Raw genomic sequence first — 24077 nt, forward strand, 5'->3', positions numbered from 1 at the left:
TTTTTTAACTTTTTTATTTATAAAATGTCGTTGTTCTGAACGTGTGAGGTTAACCACTTTAATTATTTAATTGATAGATGGGAGTAAATAATGACATATATTTATATTTATTAAATACGTGTTATAAAGGTAAAATAGTTATGAAAAAGATGAATTTTTATATTTTTAAAAAGAAAAAAGGAAAGTAAAAATTAAAAATATATTAAATAAATGCAAATAATTTGTGTGTGTTAAAATATTATTTTTGGTTGAATTATAAACTTTAAATTATTTACATTTGAAGTATGTATAAATTTTGTTGTTGTGAATTTTATTATGTCATGTGATTTTAAATTTAGAATATAGATTAGTAAAACTATGTTAATAATATAAATTTTAATTTCAAAATATATCCAGTTAATTGACTTAACTAATGACCTAAACCGGTTAACAAAACTTTTGTTATGTTTTACCAACAATATGAACCTATTTAATCTACCAATCTTTATAAATAATTTTACACAACTTACTTTACCTGAATCTAATTTCTCCAAAATTATGAACTTACATGTTATATTATTTGAAAGTTGTGTTATAACACTGAGATCTTATAACTCGTGTTCCTATAAATTTTTGTTTTTACTTCAATTTTTACAATTTAAAAAAATTACTTTAATTATATAATCAAATATTATTTTATTTTAAATCCAGTTTACCCATATTTTAGATTTAAGAATTTCATTATATGATGTTAATAAAAAAAAATTATAATACTTATTTCTTAAAATAATATGAAACGCATAAGTTTTATTTCTCTTTTGGGGTGTATATATTTGGTTTCTATTTTACCTTTTAAGTGTCGTTTCTTAAATTAAAATAATTACTTTTATTAATTTTATGTTTTAAGTATCTTTTCTTTTAAAATTTAACTTTTTTTTTATTTCATCGTTTTTTCTAAAAAATTTTAAACTAAAATAACTATTATAATAAAAAAAGTTATCTAAAAAAATAAATATTACTTACAATAAAATTATAAATTTATTTAAATTTATTTTTATAATTACAATAATAATAATTTTATTATTTTTTGATATCATAAAAAAGAAGTGAAAACACATGGGCACCACCAAGATGTCTTAGTTCATAAGTTTCCTTTAAGCCAGTGAATTAAAAAAAAATAAAAGAAGTTACTAACACGTAAGTGGTTTCCATTAAACACATATTTTACTCATTGAACATGTGCCACACAATTTAAGTTGAAGAAAAACAGTTTAAGGTTCGTACAAAGAATACCACTATCAAATATTTTAAGAAGAAATTTGAAAATCATTCCAAAATTTTTTGGACAATAAAATGTAATACAGTGATGACTTGTGAATCATGTGGGGGAAGAAAGAAACAACGAAAGGAATAAGGAAACTTTACTTTGCGCCTTCATCATCAAAGGTTAACAGTCATACATTGTGCCTTATATATATATACGAACAAAAAATATTTCAGCATCTATATGTACTATATATTATAAAATTTTTATTAAACTATTGCTAGCAATTTTTTCAGTTTAAATACATAAAAAAGTTACTATAGAAATGTAATAGTATCAAGCATATTCATAACTTTTTGACTTGTATGGCACCACTGGACGAGCTCTGCTGTAAGCAATTGCTTTGCAAAGCGAATAAATATCCATTTGAATAAACTTCTAAATTTTACAAATTGTATAAACTAAAATTATTTCATAGTTTTCCTAAAATTATCTTTTATTAGATATATAAATTAATATAAAACTATTTTATACCTAAAGTAATTTAATTTATAATTTTTTTAATAATTAATTATACTTTTAGTTTTTTTTTAAAATTTTTTTATTTTTTATCACTAAACTTTAAAAATAATTGATATTTTTAACTCAATTACATTAAATTTTTATATATCAATTGTTAGTATTTAAGTTATTATTTGACATGTATCTATTTCGATTTAAAATTTAACACATCAAATAAATTTAATATAATTAAATTAAAATGATTATATGTTTATTTATTTTTTAAATTTAAAGACAGAAATATATTAAAATTTTAAACAGAAAATAATTTTAATTATGGGTCAAAATTAAGAAACTATAAACATATATAATTTTTAAAAAATATTTATCCTGACAAATCTTAGCAAGAAATTAAGGAACGCGTAATTTTTCAGGACGCGATTATTCTTTAAAACATCTTCTAGAAACATTCCTTCAACGGAAGCATAAAGAACTTGTTGCGCTTATATAAATTAGCTGGTAAAAGTAGGGTAAAGAAATTTGTGTCTAGTTTTCTTTATTCCTTGTACGTATGTATTCAATCATTTTTTCAAGAGTCAGTATTTATTAAATGTTTCTGTCAACAAAACATGTCAAAAACCTACATGCACGCAGAATATTTTAATTTTGAATATTTTCTTTGAACTATTTTACTGCTTCAAAAGTTCTTATATCTGTATTCGATCATGTTTATATCATTTGGATGACAATCTATAAAACAATTTCCAAAGAATAAAAGCAAAACAACATAAAATTAATTTATTAATAAGTTAATCTGTAAAAATCTTTTCAAATATAATGTATCTAAAATTTTAATTTTAACCTTAAGCAAGAGTTTCTTTTAGAGGTTGATCCACAAATAAAACGCTTAGCAATTTGTATAACTTGGAGTTAAAAGATACCAATAAATGATAGAAAATACGCATTATTTAAAAAATAAATTATTCACTTTTACTCCTTCGTTCTTATCGGGTTTTTCAATAAAATGAAAATACTTATATTATTTTTTAAATTTCTAGATAACACGTTTTTTAATTATACTTTGTTTGAAAGTAGGTGTCCATCATCAAGATGAAGATTAATTATGCTATAATTCTTTCACTATAGCAAGATTATCTACCGATATTTACATATAAATTTTAATCTGTATATAATATAGAAATTATATACATACGGATGGTGAGAAGTGAGTTACATACGGATTTTATCTACCAATATATCCATAAGTAATTTATGCGTGTGATAGCGGAAAAGTTTCTTAAAGATATGATACGTATGTAAATTCTATAATCGGTATGTAAATAGATGCAAGTGTTACCTATCGATGTTATATATCGATCTGGAAATTCTTTTATTTTTCAAAAAATAGAATTTAGGTTTCATTAATTCTAATCTTGTTTGCTCGAACACTTACGACCTATGTTCTCTCGAATTTCTCTCGATTCCTAATTCCAACTCTCTTATCTCAATTGCATTGAAACTCTCTTTTTCGGATTCCTCGTTCAGTCTTGCGCACTCAGTTCCCTTCGTCATCTTCTTTGTTCAATCTCGCGTACTCTCTGGCAGTCACCATTGTAGATTCGCGTAGACGAAGAAGCTCGTTCTTGTCATGCTTAGTGAATGTTCATTGTTTTAGAGTTCGTTTATTATTAATTCCTCTAGTAAACAATCTTATTCGTTCATTCCTAATTTCTAAATTCCTAAAATTCGAAAACCTTAATTCCTCTATTTCTTTATGGTATGTAAATGTGATTTTCTCCTTGTAGTGCTTGTTTATTATTCAAAACTTTTTTTCTCTTTGCTCTCTCCCCCTATCTTTCTATCTTCTTTTTAAATATAATTATGTAGTTATCATAATGGGTTAGCTGAATTATGTTTAACAGATTAGAAAGGAGATATAAAATATACACAATAATTTATCTGGCTTGAAATAGTTGGACTTGTCAGTAATATTTTTAATTAACTTCACTTGTTCAAACATGGGTCTAATCGGTATCAAACACGGCGTAATATGTGTATTTATAATTTTAGTTTTTTAAAAGGAAATATTTATGAAAAATATATAGTTTAAGAACTAAGGTTAAACATCGTATTATTATAATTATATATGTTTTCAAGTTTTATAAGATCAAATTAAAATGGCAACAACATAAAAGGGAAGAAAAAACAAAGGTGGGTTGCGTTGATTTAGATTCATCCAATTTGAAAGTATTCAATATCTCTAACCAAATATAATAAAGCCACATTTGTATCTTTCTTATTAATTAATTAATTCAAAATCTTGAATCAATCCACATTTCTAACATTAAAGGTTGATTATGTTTACATATGGATGCCCAATCCATACATCTAAATTCATTTTATCTTAAATAAGTTCGATATTCATGATTTGTTTTCTTTTGACAGAAGAGAAATCTTAGTGAGTCTAAACAATAGTTAAGTAGTCTTTTAATAAGATCTAAACCTAACATAAAGAAAGCTTAATGGCATATGAAGCGATGAACTCCAAAGTAGAAATTGGATAACACGACGCTTCTAGTATCTATAAAGTGTGTTTAGAAATACATTAAATAGGCATGTTGTCCTTTCAAATCGCATCAAATAATGGAAATCATGATAAAAGTTATAAATAATTGCAAATCCTAAATGAAAAACAAACTGTTTCTGTGTCATGATCTCAATCCGAATCCAATTTAAACCATCTTAAATACGGAAAAATCCTTCGTACCATAAAATTTAATGCACAAGAAAGCAAAACCCTTCGTTTAGACGACACAGCAACAGTACATATATTCTCCACGCCACCTGACTCACTATCCATAAACATTAAACATTAAAGACTCTCTTTTTCTCTCTCACCTTTATGCTATTGCAAAATTAAACCCTCTCTTTCTTTCTCTCTATATCTCTTTCCCAAAAGAAAAATATATATTTTTATAAGTCACATCCTTCAACATCTTCCTCACACACACACCCCCAAAGTGCTTCTTCCTTTTCTTCCCCCACTTTCTACCCTTTCACTAAAACAAAAATAAAGAACAAAAAATAAAATAAAAATAAACCTAATAATGAACGGTAACCAAACCCATGACCAGGACCATGCCAACGTTATATAATGTCCTCTAACCACTGCTTCGTCTTGCTGTAGAACCAACGAACCAAATTCCTGAAAATCAAAACCAGAGTTTGTCTTGTCATCTTCATCTTCCCTTTTGGAGTTACACACAAATATCTTCATCCACAAAAATCATGAGGAGCTTTTCAAAGAACAAGTTCCTATGTTTTCGCCCTGTCGTCGACATAGATTGCATGTTAAAGTCCGAAGTTGCTCCTCATCGTTCTTCTTCTCCCAGTCATTTCTCACGCGTCCCCACTTCAGAGAAGCAACAAATGGTCACGAATTCAAAACCCAAATCTGTATACTTCCACCACGTTTCACCTAAACGGACGATTTCTCGGGTGATCAAAGCTGCGTTCTACGAAACCATACTGGTTAGTCTTGGATTCATTTTTTCACTGTTTTATCATTTTTTTTAGTTTAATTTCTGCGATCAGTCACACAAATCATGATCGCGAATTTTGGGATGATATGTATAATTTTTTTTTCCTATTTTAACTTAGATGTTTTTGTCTTGCAGAATAAAAGAGATCACCATAAAAACCGCTACATCCATGATTCATTTGTGTACAAACACAAGAATTTGAAGTATGGGGAAAGAAAAACCCTTCAATCGCCTTTGTCAACTTCATCTTCAGCTTGCTCCGGCTCACACGCGTCATCAGAATCAACGAACGTTTCAAATCACTACTCCACCAAGGAAAAAGGGAAAGAGGGTGGTCATGGAAGCCCACTGGAGAAGCAAAAAAGGTTCGAGTGCTATGGAATATACTTGGTTCTATTCAGCTTAGCGTTTACGGTATTTTGGGGAAAGCTTTTTGGTATTCTTTTGACTTCAACATTGCTCTACTTTTTCGCCGTTTGGGACTCGAGTTCTCCGTGCAAAAAAAGGTCACCAAAAATTCCAAGGCTCAGAGAAAGTCCACAAGATAAAGATACCAGAAATTATCATGACATAGTTCAAGATTATCGCATGGCCATAGTCCCGTTTAGTTTTCACGTGACACATGATCGAAAACTTGATCGTGTGTCAGATGATAATTAACAATGACTATACTAATCAAGAGCTTTATGATAGTTTTTGGTTAATTATGGGAAGCAAGTTCGCAGGGAACTATTAGGATGTACCATAATGGGGCATTAAATTTTGACGAGAGAATGGTCCTTTTTCGTGCTTGGTGCATGCTTCTACATTCTCTGCTCTGCTATCTCTATGCTTAGTGTCGAAGCTTTCTTGGCATAGCACAAAAGACAGTGACATGAGTGCTCTTCCAGTGGCTAAGATTGGAAAGAATTGTAAGGGTGGGAGAGACAGAAGCAGCAGTTCCACATTTATTTCCCTTTGCCATGCTTTTGTTTGGGTTTCTGACATGACAATACATATCTAACCGATGCAAAGTAGGAAAAGTAGTTAATGAAATTTGATAGGGAAAGATGTTGGTTGTTGTATTGAAATTAAGTTTGATTTGTACAGAATTTACTTCTGAAATAATACGAGTGCATTCGTGATTTGTAGCTTGTTAAATTATCTTGGGCAATCAGATTCTATAATATGGTTTTGAAATAACAAGTACATATTTTCAGCAAATTGTAAACTTAGATTATTGTTTAAATGATGGATTTTGTGTGTACATCATATGTAATTTTGGTAAGGTTGATATATAAAATTAATTAATATAGTAACACAGATTTTTGTTTTTTATAATATTTTGATATAGTATATATATTATTTTTTATTAGATTTAAAGTACGTAAATACAATAATAAATAAATAATAAATCAATAAAATAATAATATGTGTGTTATGTTATAAAGTTATTAAAATATCAGTTTTAAAAATTATTTTTTCCATTATATAACTACTCATAACATATATGCATATTAAATTCTTTAGCAATTAAATGTTTACATATATAATAAAATAAACTATAGTTTATTCAATAAGAAGGCTTTACAAAACATATATATTCACTAGTAAAATATGAGAAAACAAAGTAAGCCAACCTCTAGTATCACTTTCGGTTCATCTTCTTGTCCTGCACCATTTACAATTACATAATGATATAAAATAATCAGTCAAAAAGATTTGTGTTAGTTATCTAACATTTGAGCCAATGTACAAGAGAGTATAATATTTACAATTTCTTGTAAATGAATTAAAACTTAACTTATTTTTATACAATATCAATAACAATAAGCAAGCACATACTGAGATAATAATATTAAGCATATCTTACCAGATATTAATATATACCAATTTTAAGTATTTTAGATTTACAAACACAAGCTTCATAAGTCATGGTGAATTCATTGTATAAAATTGCATATTAATGTCACATTATAGTATATGCCAAAATTCTTCTTCCACTTACCACGATATGATATCTTAATATATGTTATTTAAGTTATCATTAAAGTAAGAATGTCCTTTTACTAATAGTTTTTATACTTAATACTTCAAAGAAAAAAAAACAATTAAAAATATCATCCTAAATACTTAATTCTCAAAAATTTGAATTGAAATATTATTCATCATTTCAAACACAATTATCATATGATATATCAACATTCCTTAAATATGCACAACATTTATACTGAATGCAATTGCTTAAATTAAATATGGTTTGAATTAGTTATAGCTTTTAAATTAGTGGGGATAATCCCACTCCATGAAAGATATTAAATATACTATTTATTAAATACATAAAGTGTTCAGGTTAAAAAAATAGTTTTAATTATACAACATAATGGTATTATTTACATTTTTAGGAAATTCAAAAGTATTTAAGAGTGTAGATTTAATTATGTTTTCTAAATTTTTAGTAATATATAAAACTTAAAATATCAACTCCTACAAAATGAAACAAATCAATTTGTTAGGGTCAAACACCCTCAAAATATCAATGCATTGAAAAATTTATTAATATAACAAGTACAATATAGTCAAAATATAATTCAAATACAACTATATAATTCAAATACAACTATATAATTAAAAAAATCATTTAATAAAAGTCTCACATTATTATATACAAGATCAATTTAGAATATATAAATGAGTACAAACATTACCTTATGAGCTGATTTTGTAGGATTGGGTTAGGTTTAAAGTTCCCTTCTTAACATAATATCAAAATCATGAAATTTATTTTAATGAAATTTTGGTTTTCTAAGATTGAGTTAGACTTTAAGTTTAATTAAACATAATACAATTTAACTTTAAATCTCATATAATATATAGTAACTATTAGTGTTTGAAAATTATTGAATCGAGAACTGGAACAATGTAATATCTCAAAAAAAAAATGTTTATTGATCAACTCAATGATTTTACAATAGAAAACTTAGTTATATAGAATTAAGAAGAAGAAAACTTCTTCTAAACAGAAGAACAAAAAAAAAACATAAAAGTAACAAAAGAAACAAAAAAGTAACAGAAAAGCAACAATTTAATCATACTATATAACTTATTTCTAATATCCCTCTCAAGGTGAGTTATGGATGTCTTTTAAACCCAACTTGGAAATGTTATCTTCAAAGGGATCAGGATGCACCAGTACAATAAAGGAAAATGACAACAGTTATTTTGGTCTATATACCCCTCTCAAAGGTGAGTTATGGATGTCTTTTAAACCCAACTTGGAAATGTTATCTTCACAAGGATCAGGATGAAAGGATTTAGGAAACACATCACCAATTTGATGTTAAAAAACATGAGACAAGATAATTAGGCCTTTAAGAATTTTAGCACATATCGATGAAGTGACAATTTATTCTTATGTGTTTCGTTTTTTCATGGAACGTAGGATTTTTTTGGCCATGTGAATAATATATTGATTGTCACATAAAGTAAGAAAAAACAAAGAAATATCCAAAGATAAGTCATTAGCAATATATTTGAGCCATTGCAATTCACAAGCAATGGTGGCTAAGACTCTATATTTTGCTTCTATAAAGCTAAAGAAACAATATTTTGTTTTGTAGATTTTCATGAAATCAAGTAATTCCCTATATAGATACACTCGAGTCATCCTTCTTCTGGCTGGACCTGTTCTCCTATCGCACAAGGCAGAACATCTATCCTCCTCATCAAAAAGAAAATTCAACACTCAAACACCATTCTCTTTTCTACAACTATTTGTCAAAGAGAATGCCATTCTTTTTTGAACAACCAATGCCAAAGAGAGTCCCCTTTTCAACAATCAATGCCAGAGAATATCCCTCCCTTTTCAACAACCAATGCCAAAGGGAGTCATCACTCTCTTTTCAACAACCAATTCCAAAGAGAGCACCTATCCGCAAATAGAACTAGGATTTACTAGGTACAACAAGTAGACTAATATCCCATGCCTCATGCTCATTAATCATACACTCGAATACATTCCAACACTCATACATGATCTCATTCACAATCACAAGTCAAAACCGACCTTAAACAAAACCCCTAAACTCATTCTCTGATTCGAATCACGTTCTACAACTTCTCCAAAATAGAGTTGTTGATGCGAGACTATTTTGTCCCAAACTAGACCTTCTATTGACGATCCAAACGGTCAAAATGAAAAACCATATGTCTGAAACCTACTGTCCAAAAATCAGCCCCATCCAACGGTGAACGACTTTACAACGATGAAAACACCAGTGTAGGTTTTATGCTATGCGGAAATACTTTCCTCTTTTCATTTAGGTTGTTTCTCCCAATGTAGACCTTCAATTGACGATCCGAACGGTCAAAATGATGAAACATACGTCTAGAACCTACTGTCCAAAAATAAACCCGATCTAACTGTAAACGACTTCACAACGACAAAAATGCCAGTGCAAGTTTTGTGCTATGTGGGAATGACTTCATTTCCTTCCTTTAACCCAACACTTACAACATATATTTGCATCGAAACCCCCATGCATCATAATTTTATTCTCTCTTAACATCAAACCCTCTGTTGGGATAACCCAACAACCATACATAGGAAAAACCCAACACAAATATTAGATAAACCCTATGCACATGCATACATAAACCCTTACAATAATATCTAATAGTGATATCTAATTACATCTAATAATATCTTAAGATATCTTTTAATTAGCAATATCTCAAAATATCTTTTAAATCATCTCACAATACCTAATAATGATTTTCTCTAATAATAACATCTTTTTAAATCTCAAGATTATATCTAATATTTTCTTTCAACTACTTTTTAAAATAACAACAACTAAATCTTCAAAAAGATTTATATAATATCTTTTTATTAAATTCCCACATTATTTAATTTGAATGTTTTTCCTTTCTACACCCCTTATTTTAATTTCTTGCACCTAATTAATGAAAGGTAAAAGATCTTATTTGCCCCTAAGCAAAAATATAAATAAAATAACATAACAATTATGTTCTAACAAAGGTGTACACTCAATAACACTAATTTCCAAACAAAACTCCAAAGTTTCAAAACTATTATATTTCCAACCTCGGGTCTTACAGTCATCAACAAACTAATTTATTACATAAAAAAGCTCATGTCTGATATGATATTTGTTAATTATATCAATTGTCCAACTAATCTCCAAAAGCCACTAGGGTTAGTAATAAGATCTTCTTCATCTTCTGTAAGTCTAACACAAGAATTGATAAGAGTATTGACAGGTTACAACCAGTGAGACCATATTCAAAAATAATTTCAAGACAGTACTTGTGTTGATTTAAAACCAAACCATGCTGAGATCTAGCAACTTTAATCCATAAAAATAATTTTAATTTCCTAGTGTCCTTGATGTGAAATGGGCTATGAATATATTCTTTGATGCAATTTATCATGTAGAGACTCAACATAGACTAAAGAAGCATCATCTTTGTACGAACAAGGAATAATCAGTTGTGGTTTGAGTTAAACCAAAAATTGATAAGATAATGGTGAGTTTAGCATTCTATTAGCAATTGGCCTATTGTAATCCATACAAGAAATTTTGTAGCTTGCAAACCAATGTGGGAAAACAAATAGTTAAATAAGGCAGTGGCTTCATATACACTTCTTCATGAAGATCACAATGCAAAAAGGAACCAAACAATAGAGAAAAAGAGACCACTATAGAGAAAAGGAACCAAACAATAATTAATTTAATTACGGGTGAAAAGGTTTCAAAGAAATCCACCACCTCGGTTTGTGTGAAGCCCTTGGCAACCAACCGAGCTTTATATCTTTTTATGGAGTATCTACTTTATATTTGGTTCGATAAATCCATCTGCACCCCAGAGTTTTCTTCCCTGGAGGTAGACTAACCAAAGACCAAGTATTGTTTTTCTCCAAAGCTTGTAATTCAATTATCATGGTTGCTCTCCCGCATTTAGGTTTGCTTGCTTCTTTGAAAGATGTAGGGTCAGATGTTCTAGAAATAGATAAACAAAAAGCAGTGTGAGATGATGAGCATGAAATATAGTGTGAGATGATGAGCATGAAATACATGATTGTAAAAAATAAGGTGTGGTGCAGTAAAATGTGAAGAGAGAATGGTAGGATAATGATAATCATTTAAATATGAAAGAGATTTTTTATTTATAGTGAAAATCTTTATATTAGACTCAACGGCTTGAAGAGAATCACGATTCATGATTTTGTAAAGAATTATTTGAGATAGCATAATGTGGATTTTCAAAAGTAAAAAAAAAAAGTCAAATTTTATAATATCAGTAATACCATTGGTGAGGTCTATGTTAGAAGAATCACAATTCTATTAGCACAAGGAAAATTTGTTCATAGAAAATAACATTTCAAGAAATGAAACATGATTTATCATTGAGATCATATAAAATGTAGCATTTAATTCCAGGTTTGAAACCTAAGAAAATTGATTTAGAGATTCTTTTGTTAAATTTTGTTCTTCTAGAAGTGATTGTGGTAACATATGTTAGACATCCAAAAGAACGTAACAAAGTGAAATCACGGTCATGGCCATAAACTAATTCATATGGAGCTTAAAAATGTAAAAAATGAGTAAGAAGTCTATTTATGATGTGAGTAGCATGTTTAACTGCAAAAGATCAAAAACAAGTTGGTAAATGTGCTTAAAACAGTAAGGCACAACTAACATTTAATAGATGTTGGTATTTTTGTTCAATGATACTATTTGGTTGAGAGTCTCAACATGAATTCATAAAAAATGTCTTTTAACGAAAACAAATCGTGTAGAAGAAATTTTTTACCAGATATGAGTTTTTTAAGCTTTAAAGATAATTAATTTTCAATAAGTTTAATAAATGAAGAAAGAACAAAATTTATATTAGATTTGACTCGTAAAATATGTATTCAAATGAAACAGATAAGTTTACTATAATAAAAAAATATTTAAAATCATCAATTGATGAAGTGGAAACTGGACTCCATATGTCCACATGTATAAGTTCAAAAAATGTGAATCAATATTTTGAAGAAGGACTAAGATAATTTAAAACTTTATCTTTATTCTCTCTTGCACATGAAGATATCTCGAGGTCAATAATATGATTGATATATAAAGTTGGCTTTCTTTGCAACTTTTCCTAATTCTTTCCACGCTTCCACTCATCCATCGTTCCATTCAAATAATGCAATTTTTTCCCACAATGACTTAACAAATTGGGTTATTTAATTTCCTACCTCGCTTAATTTATTTTGGAAAAAAAGTTATTCAACTTTTTTTTAGAGAGTTAAGATAAAAAGGAAAGAACTAATGTATCTACATCCGAATACTGAATAATATATATAAACAAACAAAGGAGAAAACGAAATATCATATTCATTGGTAGTATGCTAAGAGAATTGTTATTTATTAAAGGGAAATAGTTTACAATATTTTATCAGATAATTTGTTAGGAAATTAGATAAAAATTATGCTAACATATAAATGAAAAAAAAATATCTGAAAGAAGTGTTTTAAGAAGCGAGTAAGGAAAGCAATGACTACTTTTCCTCACTAAAAAAGGGTAAACAAATCATCCAGGTGGATCATAAAGGAAACTTTGGGAAGAATTATTGCAAACTTCCTTTTTATAAGGTAATGCTTCAGTTGCCATAAAAGAATATAGATAGTAGTAATTAATTAGACAATTTTTTTTTATAAACAATGTCCTATTGAATAAAATAAGAAATAGACATGGATTTATATCTGCATAAAATATCTCTTCTGATAAGAAACTTTTTAGAGTGGCATAAAAACAAATTCGTGAAGACTTAACCCAAAATAATGATATCTTATGAGAGTAAAAATGTATGGATAAGTGTATATTAAACCTACGCAACATATTTTTTACAATCGAAATATACAAAATTTAGGATGGAAAATGTCAAAAAAAAATTTATGATTTTTACTTCAATAATTTTTTTGGTTCCTCGGTAACTTTGAATTTTGTATATTATTTTCGTTTAGGTTTTAGATAAAATTTTACTTTTGTTTTGTTGTATCATTTATTGATGTTCGGTAAAGCATAACATTTGGCACGAAAATAATTAAGTAGGACCGATGCATTTAACCTTTTTGTCTCCAAATAAATTTTACATCTTGTCTTTACCCTGTAGCAGTTTCTTTTTCTGTTATGATCTTCTACATAAATTTTATTTATATTTAAAAATTTTCATTTGTTAAATTTAGTAGTATTTGCAATTTTTTATTGTAAAATTAAAAATTAAATAATTTGGAAATCAAAACTTATCCGAATGAATCTAATGAAATGCACAGTTTGCACTAGTTCAGTTCCGACAAAAATGGAATTATTCCAGCTTGAGCCTGCGTTTGATGAGTAAAGACAAAAAGTGAACCAATCCATTTTAATTCATTCAAATCTTTTGAGTGATAAAACAAGGCCATTAATTCCTCATAACCATAATCTTTTTACTAAAACAAGAAAATATAGGTAAATTAAGATTACTATATTAAGATTATTATTATATTTATAATTGAAATTATAATTAATAATTAAAACTTAATTAATTGATAAGTGTTCACAATTTAAACTATAATATTATTATTATAATAATAGAAAATTAATATATTAAATACTTTTTTTAATACGATTTATGTGGCATCCAATTATATAGAAAGCATATATAATAAGGACGTCATCATACATAATATAGGAAAGCAGTTGAGAGTAAATAGGATTACAGTCATCTCAAAGTAACTTCAAAATCTAAGTTTAAAATCCAAAGAGATCTAAAATGTAAGCTGAAAGGAAAATAGTATTTCAGAATACAGAATCAACTAATAACATCCTAGGAGACTAGGCAGCAACATTGTCCTCAACTTCCAAAGTTGTCTCCAAAGGAACCTCCTCGCCATCTGCTCCAATCCAAATGGATGATCATCGCAAGAAGAAACATACGCAAGCAATACAAACAAGCAAGGGTGAGCTAGATATAAAAATCATGTTATTCAATCACACACGACATGCAAAAGTCACTCAAACATGGTACATTGACATCACAAGACTCATTGCTTTATAGACCGACTCATCCGGACCAGAATGATTACCGAGCTATGGCGGGTTATGCACTCGTGGTGGCCTCTACTGCTTTGCAAAGCCGTTGCCAATGGGTTCCACCCTACCACACTCACGAGGTTAGTCCGTTCCGCGTCCTGGAGCATACTGGAAGCCTCCAAGACTAGGACCTCCTGCTACTCCTCACCACATGGATCAATCCTCTCTACTTGAGAATGAAAGACCATTGGAGCGTCAGGAAAACCCCCAAGACTGAGCTACCATGCAATCATTCTACACACCACCTGAGCACCACCATGTATCCTCTCCTTGAGGACCATGGAATTACGTTCATGAACCGTACTGACACTTTGAAACTTAACCCATACATGAATATCCAGATACCATCATATTATCACAGTGAATCCATACACATCCCATACATTCATACACTTCTCACATAAATCACATGATCATATCATTTTATGCATCCCAAACCCTTCACACACTAGAATTAATCAAGATAGAGAGCAAAAGAAGAGGCTTGACCCTAAAGAATTCGCACAGCGCATCCTACTCGCAAGGCAAGACAGAAGGATCTCGCACAGCGCACTTTAGTTCGCATAGCGAATTAAGTCGCAACATACATCAGATTGCAAACATCTCGCATAGCGCACTCAGGTCGCTATGCGGGAACCCAGACAGAGACCAACCTCCCCAAAGTTCTCGCTATGCGCCTCACTCGCCCTTCGAATTAAATGGGCAGTGATCCCAGACCACCACCAGTCGCATAACGACAGGATTCGCCATGGTGAGTCCATAAACAGTGAGCATCACCCTCTGGTAATTCGCACAGCGCACCAGCTCGCACAGCGAATTACCAAGACAGTGAGCACCCTCTACAGGGTCTCGCTATGCGAGACAACTCGCATAGCGACACTGCATAATCTACAGAACGCGAATTCTGGAGAATCACACACTCACACTAATCCTTACCATTTCTAGGACTGTTGGCTAACTTCTAAGGCTTCTAATTCAAGTTGTGTACCTAATTGAACTTGTCTAGCTGATTACAATACTTTATTAACATGGTTCTAAGGTGAACAATACTCAGATTTAACTTAAAACTCCAATTTAATTAACCCAAGAACCCAATTTAAATTCTACCACATTGAACATGATTTTACTCAGTTTTAGGCTCCTAACCAGTTCCATTGACTCATCTAAACTAACCCAACTGTCCAATTGGTCACCGGAGAAGAACCCAATGTCTGAACGCATCAAACTCACCTTCGACGCCAGCACATATGACTAGTCACAACTGACTGGACCAGGCCAGGGCTGCTCTATGATCAGGGATGTGCCGACTCAAGTTTTTAAGGTTCCTCTATCCTACCAACAAAGTACTCTCAACAAGTCACGATTAGTCCCTCCAAACTGTTTCAACACTGTGAACTCATCCTAGACCTTTGTTACTCAGAATCACTATACCACTTCTCTTAAATTAACCCTTAGAAGCTACCTAATTGTTAAACTACTTATCTGGTTAATACTACAATAGAATCTCACCCCCAACCACTTCCCATACGTTAAATGTACAGCAACTAATTCCACACCAGTCACATTCATAAATTCCACATTTCAATCTCATCAATTGTACATTTCAGTTCATGCCATCCCATCAACTTAAAAATCAAACACACAGTCCAAAGTAGTACAACATTTCAGAGTACAACATACCTACATTTATCAAACAGATTCAAGCATTTCATTCAAAGAGAAATAACTAGCTCCCCTTACCTTGAAGTTGAGCAGTATAGCCAACTAGAGTGCCCTAACCGTGCCTTCACAGCGAAAACCCAAACAGTACCCTACAACCACCTAAATGGTGATGGAAACAGCTCTTAGAGCTAGAATAGACAGAGAATCAAAAGGAGCACCATGCAACCAATAAAGTTGCATGCCCTAAGTTCAAGAAGAGTGGAAAAATTGACTTACCCGTCCAAATGGAAATCTAATCGGATAAAAGGGAAGCTCTCAACTCCGTGAGCGAAAGAACACCACCTAATTAGAAATGCAACGGTTCAAATGAGTGTAAGGGTAGAGAGAAGGCAGAGAAGGAAGAGGAAAACTGAGTTTGGAGAGAGAAGGAGAAGCTGGAAAATGAGATCAGAGTTGGAAAATGAAGGAACCCCTTTGGAAAATGAAGGAACCCCTTCTAAGATCATGGTGCCTTTGGCCCTTTGGGCCTGACTGCCTCAGAAAATAGAGCCCCATAGCCCATATAGTTTCGAGGACCTTACAATTCATGAAATCATGACTAGCTGAAAAATCAACATAGAAAACATGCCCTACTTTATGATTAAGACAAATTATTGAACAGATCTTTAGTTTAGTGAAAAGCGCATAAAGAAAGTAGATTCATGAAGGCAACCAAACTCAGAATTGGTACAAATTTAATCTAACAAAAGACACTTGAAATGATTGTTGCTAAGATTTCTTCAAGCATGGGTTTGGCAATTTTATTTTAGCAACATTGTAAGCAATCATATTCCGCTTTAGATCTCTGCGCAAGGTTTCGTGTCTTGAATAATTCTCAATAAACTATTGCATCGTGTCAAAATAGATGTTAGAAAGATGGAGAAAAGTTTGGTTTTGGTAAAACATAATTAGTTTGTTGATCTTTTGAGGGAAAGAAAAGAAAAAACGAAAAGGAGAAAAGAAAGTGGGTGGCAATTGCAATCAGTAGAGTTTGTATCTTATGAAAAGGAGAAGATAAAGGCAAAGGCAGGTAAAGGTAAAGCAATGTGGAGGCATGCATGCTTTATACAAGATCCATATAATAATAATAATAATAATAATAATAATAATAATATAATATACTACTACTACTAATAACATTATTAAGATGTATAAAAATGTGGTCTTACTGGTACTATAGTGGAGTGTACTATATTGGATGTTGAAAATTCCTTTTTAATGTTTCTTACAAAGGACAACACCAAGTTGAAGTGAGTACAGCTAGTATGTTGAAATATTGTTTGAAATTGAAATGTGATGATGTTGGTTGTTTTGATGATTTTAGTTGATGCGATGAATTAGACGATTTTGAGTGATTGAGATTTGTTATTAAATTATGATTTATGGGATATTTGATTTGTTTTGTGAAATTTATGTAAAATATCATGAGTTAATTGGTTCTAAGTGAGATAGAATTTTGAAATAAATGTAGCTACTTTAAAAGTGATAAAAGCATTCAAATAGACCAAAAGTTATAAACTGATACATGAGTCTTTTTGAAAATACAATCAAATGTCTATTTTATTTGAAATTGTTGATGAATTGTAACACAAGCATGAGAGATGATAAACTTATATGTTTTACTGTGATGAATGTGGTTGGCTTATATATATATAATTATGCTTATATCTCTTCCTTTGGTGAAAAAACTTTATACAAAAACAATTTCACATGATAAAATCCCAATAATTATCCACAAGTAGCAGGACTAAAGCAACTTTCATTGTCAGAGTAATCCAAATCTTAATAAACCTGCAAATTCAATATTTATTTTGTTCCAGATGTTAAGAAAACCGGCATCCTAAGTAACAAAAAGTAATGTTTATCAGAGAACGAATATTATTGTTTTGCTGCTTTTCTTTTATAATAGGCTTTTGTACAGTCTCAATCACTTTCTAGGAAAGTGTATCTTTCAACAAGCTTGAATAACGAAGAGGACACTTGTCCAGTTCTAAACATAAAGGTCTAAAACATTTGGAAGAGTTTGATGTCTGTAAACGTAAAATATATCTGAAAATAATAATATCCGTACTGTGGAAAAGTAAAACAAAATCTGCGACTACTATATTACAAAAGTGTTCCAGAGAATCTCGCACATTTATTAATTTATTACTTAATGCACCTAACTTACATGCACCATGTTTCTGCCACAATTCAACTCTAATGATCCCCCAAGCCCCAACTGCCTCATACAAATAAAAACAGGAATAGCTATATCAGACTCAGATGACACTATTTTGGTTGAACACACAAGCATCTTGGCAGAAATCCTTCTTTGGCAAAACCATAACATTAGAATTAAATGCTTCAAAATCAAAGTATGGCTTCACCTATTGTTCTTGAATGACTAAGAGAAAGCATGTCCTCTAATTTTGTCATGAGGACTGAGAATTATTGGATGAGGTATTGCTCTTGGCTTGAGAGGAGGTACTCTTTACCTGTGAACTCTGGGTGGAGCTGGAGTCAGTGAAGAAAACTATGTTCTCATGGTTGTCAACAAAGGCTTGAAGGGTCCTTGGAATTGGAGGCAAAGTCACATCCAAGAACCCTTCAAGGATTTGAACCACCTGACCCATGGAAGGTCTATGAGATTCATCATCTTGGACACACCATGAAGCAATTTTTATGACTCTAGTGACCTCTTCAATGTCAGCATTTCCCTCCAACCTAGGGTCCAACAAGCTAAGCACATTCCCTTCTTGGTGGACAGTGTTTGCAGCAAAAGTAGGGAAGAATCTCACTTCACAATCTTTCGATGCCTCAGAGTTCCTCCTACCTGACACAAACTCGAAAAGCATCATTCCATAGCTGTAGACATCAGCTTTGGCAGTGATAGCCACACCTGATATCCACTCTGGGGCAAGATAACCTCTTGTCCCTCTCATGGTAGTGAGGACCCTGCTGAAGTCCCTTCCAACCAGCTTTGCAAGGCCAAAGTCTGCCACCTTTGGAACAAAATCAGCATCAAGGAGAATGTTTTCTGGCTTCACATCACAGTGTATGATGCAGTCTCTACACTTCTCGTGAAGGTAAGTCAACCCTCTTGCTGTTCCAAGAGCAATTTGGTACCTCAGTTTCCAATCCAACACCTTTGAGCTATCTTCCTGAAACATTTTCGAATCCAAGGAACCATTTGGCATGTAATCATAAACCAGAAGTTTTTTAGTACCTTCGGAACAGAACCCGCGAAGCCTTACAAGATTCACATGTTGGACTGTCCCAATTGTGCTCACTTCTGTTCTGAACTGCTTCTCACCTTGGCTAATGCTTTCAAGCTTCTTCACTGCAATGACACTAGAATCAGACAATGTTCCTTTGAAGACAGAGCCAAAACCCCCTCCTCCCAGTTTCTCTGAGAAATTCTTCGTGGCATTTTGCAAATCCCTATACCCAAATGCCACCAATGAGCCCTCCACAGATGTTCCTGTCCCAACATGTCTCTTTCTGCGCCGCAGAATCACAAACACCAAAACAACTAGAAGAACCACCACACCACCAACAGCTCCAGCAACAGCACCAATGAGTGTCCCTTTATTGCTTTTAGAATCATGAAACTCAGACGCTGAAAGTTTGAGAAACAAAGTCTGCCCACTGCTGTCATCTTGAGTAAGCTGTTGCAGGTTCAAGAGATCACCATACCAAATTGAACAACCACCATTGTCATAAGCATACGCAGTACAAGAACAGTTACTTAAGCATGTTGCTTCACATTCCCCAACATCCCCGGCTCCTATGGATTGTGAATGATTAGGCAATTTCATGTTGAGAATTGAGAGGAACCTGTCACTGTCCTTGTTAGAGGAGTTTGGTGAGGCACATTGCAACTCCGACTTTCTCACACACCCCCCTGAGTAATCCGTAAGATTCCAATCAGTTTGTGACTTTGGCTCATACCCAGTCAAACAACTACAATATGGCATGGAATTCTCAGTGCAGGTCCCAAATCCACCACAGAAGGCATACACCTCACACTGTTGCCGAGGCTGAGACCAGAACAAATTCCACTGCTGAGCATTCTCCAGCCACGTTAGTTGCTTAATCTGACCCGAGACATCCATAAAAAAGCGAGATATAATAGACTCGTTATACAAGGAGTAGGTGAAGTAGCTCTCGTTCTCGTTGGACACAAAGGTGAAATTGTAGATGTAGTTTAGTCTCATCTCAGGAACCAAGCTGAAAATTTGTCCATTCCAAGAACCACTTGACCAATACTGCTCAGTTCTATTCCAACGAATCAAATACGAATTGCTTCCTTCAGGGTCTAGTTCAAGAGAGAACATTCCCGTTGCAGGATCTTCAACATTCTTCCATGAAGTCAGATACTGTGGCTTCTTTGTTATGTTGTTCAAACTTATCTTGCCACCGGGAAGCCACGTGTCTGTGGGGTGATCAAAACTCTGCCACATAGCATCAGTTGCCGATGCATTAGGCCTATCACTTAATATAAGATTCCCAGAATCTAGAAGCACGGCTACCACAGAACCTGAGCTAGGAGAACTCAAATTCGTTGACCAAACTATATTTTGGGACTGGTCTAAGACCACTAAATTACCACCCAATATTGTTAATTTAGCAGAATTCTTATCAGAAACTGGGTCGTCTCTATTTGCGACCCAAACATAAGTCTTTTGAGATATCTTTCTGTACCACATGCCTATATAGTATTTAGAGTTGTTACCTGTGGTGATGAAACCCATTTCAAAGTTTCCGTTTTGGGAGACAAGAGTTTGATCCCCAGAGAGAGATTGATTTGCTGAGATGGTGGTCAAAGCTGCGAGTGAAGTACAGATGTGGAAAGAGAAGAAGCATGTGATAAGGAGAGAAAGCCATAACAACGGTGGTTTCTTGTTCAACATGTTGTCAGTGGTTTAATGGTTCCACCGTGCAATTTGCAGAGAAATTTTCAGAGAAGGTAATGAAGGTAGATATTATGTGCTTGGTGGGGTTGTGTGTGAGAGGAAGAAACGTTGAACGGGTCCAATCAATGACCTGGTCGTGTCTGAACGAACAAAGTTAATAGCTTCTCTTCTGTTTTGTCCTGTTACAAGCAAAGTCAACAAATGCTTCTGGAATTCACTGTTCAAACTTTTTGATCTGAAAATTAATGGAGAGTTATAGCACATGTTCTGCCGTGAATTTTGTAGGCATCATTACGAACATGTTTGAAATAAAATCAAGTACTATGATAGAGATAAAAATAAAAGTGGTTTGAAATATATAGAACAAAAAGTTTTTCATTTTTCTTATTTGTTAATAAGAATGACAATAACTCTAAAATTATTTTTATTTAGAAAATTGAAAACATTTTTATTAGAAAGTCATTCCTAAAATTCATTTTATAAGAAATATAATTTAGATTTATAATATAAAATATTATAGATTGTTCTGGTGATCTATGTTTGGTCTATCAAATGTTATTATGAAATTATTGTCATAAATATCTAGTCAAAGAAGAGATATTATAAAATAGTATATGCAAGTAGAATAGCACTTTCATCCCATGGAAGTCCTATTTTTTAACCCAATTTTGGTTAACACGGTTCTATCTACCGTTGACCGTCCGTAAATACGCATATATTAAAAATAGTTTATTTTCTTTGTCATTAGTATGAATTTGTTCTGACGACAAAGACGCCACTGAAGTTGGAAATTATCCACCGTAAGTTATATTTTGTTCAAAAGTTTGTCTTAATTAAATTTTGGTCAATTGAATAATTTTATTTAAGGCCAATTGAGTTTAAGTTGATATTTAAAATGGCATCAGAAACTGTACTTTCCTAGTAATTACTTATTTAATAAATTTGTTTTTTTATATTCATTAATAGAAATAATTTATGAAAAAAACTAAACAATAATAAGACAGCAATCCAGTTCTTATAAAGCATAGAGCATTGATATCATTCGAACTTAAAATTCTTAAAATATTCAGAATATAAAATTTATTTTTATATAATTTTTAAATTTTTATTTCTATTATATATTATACTTAAACTCCTAATATATATATATATATATATATATATATATATATATATATATATATATATATATTACAATTTTATTTAATCGTTTGAAGAGAAAACACTGTTAAGAAGAATTTGAGAAGATGGATTTAGAAAATAATTATGTTCACATTAAGAGATTTGCAATGATTGATTCTCGCTGATATGCAGGATGAGGTGCTTTTTTTCATCCACAGGGATGCAACGAGATTTGGAGGTGATTATGCTGAAAAATCTTTTCTACCCCTGTGAACAAGCATAGACCACATGAAGCACAGTTACTCCTCCTGCCCAACTTTATAACAAACATAGTATTTTGTATAATGTGAAGGGAACGATGTTTTGTCTCTCTTGACAAAATATTTTATATAATTTTTTTTAACATCACAATTGTTTTATTTTTATATTATACATAGTTAATAATAATGATAATAATAATAATTAATAATAATAATTATTATTATTATTATTTCAATTTACTAAATTAATATTTTTTTTACATTTTAATAATTAATTTATTTTTTTTCTTATAAACATTTTTACAATTAAATATAACATTAAAATTTATCATTTTATATCACTTTAATAATTAGGGATATTTTGATAATCTTTAATTTTTATCAATTAAACAATTTTATTTTATCTGTCACATCAATCAAATCCTACACTAATTCTTATAAACTTTACTTCCAAATTCACTCTCAATTACCCACAAATCTACTAAAAAAACAACAAAAAATTACCCTCAAATCCATTCAAATCATCTCTTCCAAATCATCTCCTCAAATACCAAAAGAACAAAGCCTAGGAGATGAGGAAGAGTGTCTTAGGAAATAAGAAACAGAGGTGAATTTTGGTCATTTGCAAAGGGGCCACAAAAACAGCTACAAGTCATCCAATAAGTTGAAAAGTCAAATGAAATACATTTACATATATTCATTTATTTATTTGTGGTGTGTGCATCATATTATCCCACTTCATATCATTGATTTAATACTTTATTTAAATTCTTCCTTCCTGACAAATCTTATTATATTCTTGTTTTTGTCTTTTTCCTGGTTTCTTAGTTGACATTTTAGACTTTTACATGCCATGCTAACCGTAAGCATGACACGCACATTACGAAACTTCCAATTTCCAAAAGGTAAACAGTGAGAACATCATTAACATTTTCATACCTATGTTTATATTTTTTACCTATATTTTTGCTTTAATAGTTTTTCTTTGTGTATTGAGTCTAACAGACAGCGAGGAAAAAAGAAAAAGAATTTTCATAATATTTTCAAAATGAATCAAAGTTGATACACACAAAATAATGAGACAACGAAAATAAATAACCCTTAAGATGAGAAAGGAAAAAAAAGGAAGATCAGAATACAACGGTCAAAATATAACCTAATATTTTGTGAAATCTTTTTACTCTTTGTTTCTAATTTCTGTCCGTTTTTCATATGGACATCAAATTATTTTTTCCTCAGACGCAGGAATCGAGTGATTATAATGAAGACATGGAGTTTGGCCTGCCGTGTTGGTTTTCGTCTTAGGTCTATGCAGTTTCAATTTTAAAAGTCATGAAAATGCATATCAGAACGGTCGTTGTTGTCCACTGAATTAACAATGGGTCTAAGGTTTTCTCCTTCTTTGGAGAATGACCCATGACAAGAAGTTGATATTCAATATACACAGCAACAATTGATTACTTAGTCAAAGAAAAGAAAACCTTATTCCGGTCATAGTTAATTTTATAAATATATTAGTAAGTATCTAGATTTTTTTTACGTGGAGAAAATGTTCAAAGATTAATAAGCTCACTTGACGTCTCATTTAATTTAATGTAGAGGGAACTGAAAAGTAAGAAACAGTAAAGAAAAAGTGACAACTCACTTATAATACCAGCACATTGAAAGACAAGAAGAGAGAAAA

The 24077-nt window shown here is 31.2% G+C and overlaps 2 protein-coding genes and 1 long non-coding RNA gene across 3 annotated transcripts; 1 reads left to right on the forward strand and 2 right to left on the reverse strand.

Annotated features, from left to right (window-relative positions):
* Positions 1 to 4917: 4917 nt before the first annotated feature.
* On the forward strand, positions 4918 to 6420 carry LOC108340058 (uncharacterized). Its single transcript, XM_052877852.1, has 2 exons — positions 4918 to 5275; positions 5422 to 6420. The coding sequence occupies exons 1-2, from the start codon at positions 5033 to 5035 to the stop codon at positions 5944 to 5946; spliced, it is 768 nt and encodes a 255-aa protein (XP_052733812.1). The 5' UTR covers positions 4918 to 5032; the 3' UTR covers positions 5947 to 6420.
* Positions 6421 to 14024: 7604 nt separating this feature from the next.
* Positions 14025 to 16478, reverse strand: LOC128196812 (uncharacterized). The gene is made up of 3 exons (XR_008249206.1): positions 16351 to 16478; positions 16153 to 16233; positions 14025 to 14213 (listed from the first exon to the last, which is right to left on the reverse strand). It is a non-coding gene; the product is annotated as an uncharacterized LOC128196812 (long non-coding RNA).
* Positions 16479 to 18196: 1718 nt separating this feature from the next.
* On the reverse strand, positions 18197 to 21225 carry LOC108338857 (G-type lectin S-receptor-like serine/threonine-protein kinase At2g19130). Its single transcript, XM_052877606.1, has one exon. The coding sequence runs from the start codon at positions 21006 to 21008 to the stop codon at positions 18528 to 18530; it is 2481 nt and encodes an 826-aa protein (XP_052733566.1). The 5' UTR covers positions 21009 to 21225; the 3' UTR covers positions 18197 to 18527.
* Positions 21226 to 24077: the final 2852 nt, after the last annotated feature.

This window comes from Vigna angularis, chromosome 5, assembly GCF_016808095.1.
Source record: "Vigna angularis cultivar LongXiaoDou No.4 chromosome 5, ASM1680809v1, whole genome shotgun sequence".
Taxonomy (NCBI): Eukaryota; Viridiplantae; Streptophyta; class Magnoliopsida; order Fabales; family Fabaceae; genus Vigna; species Vigna angularis.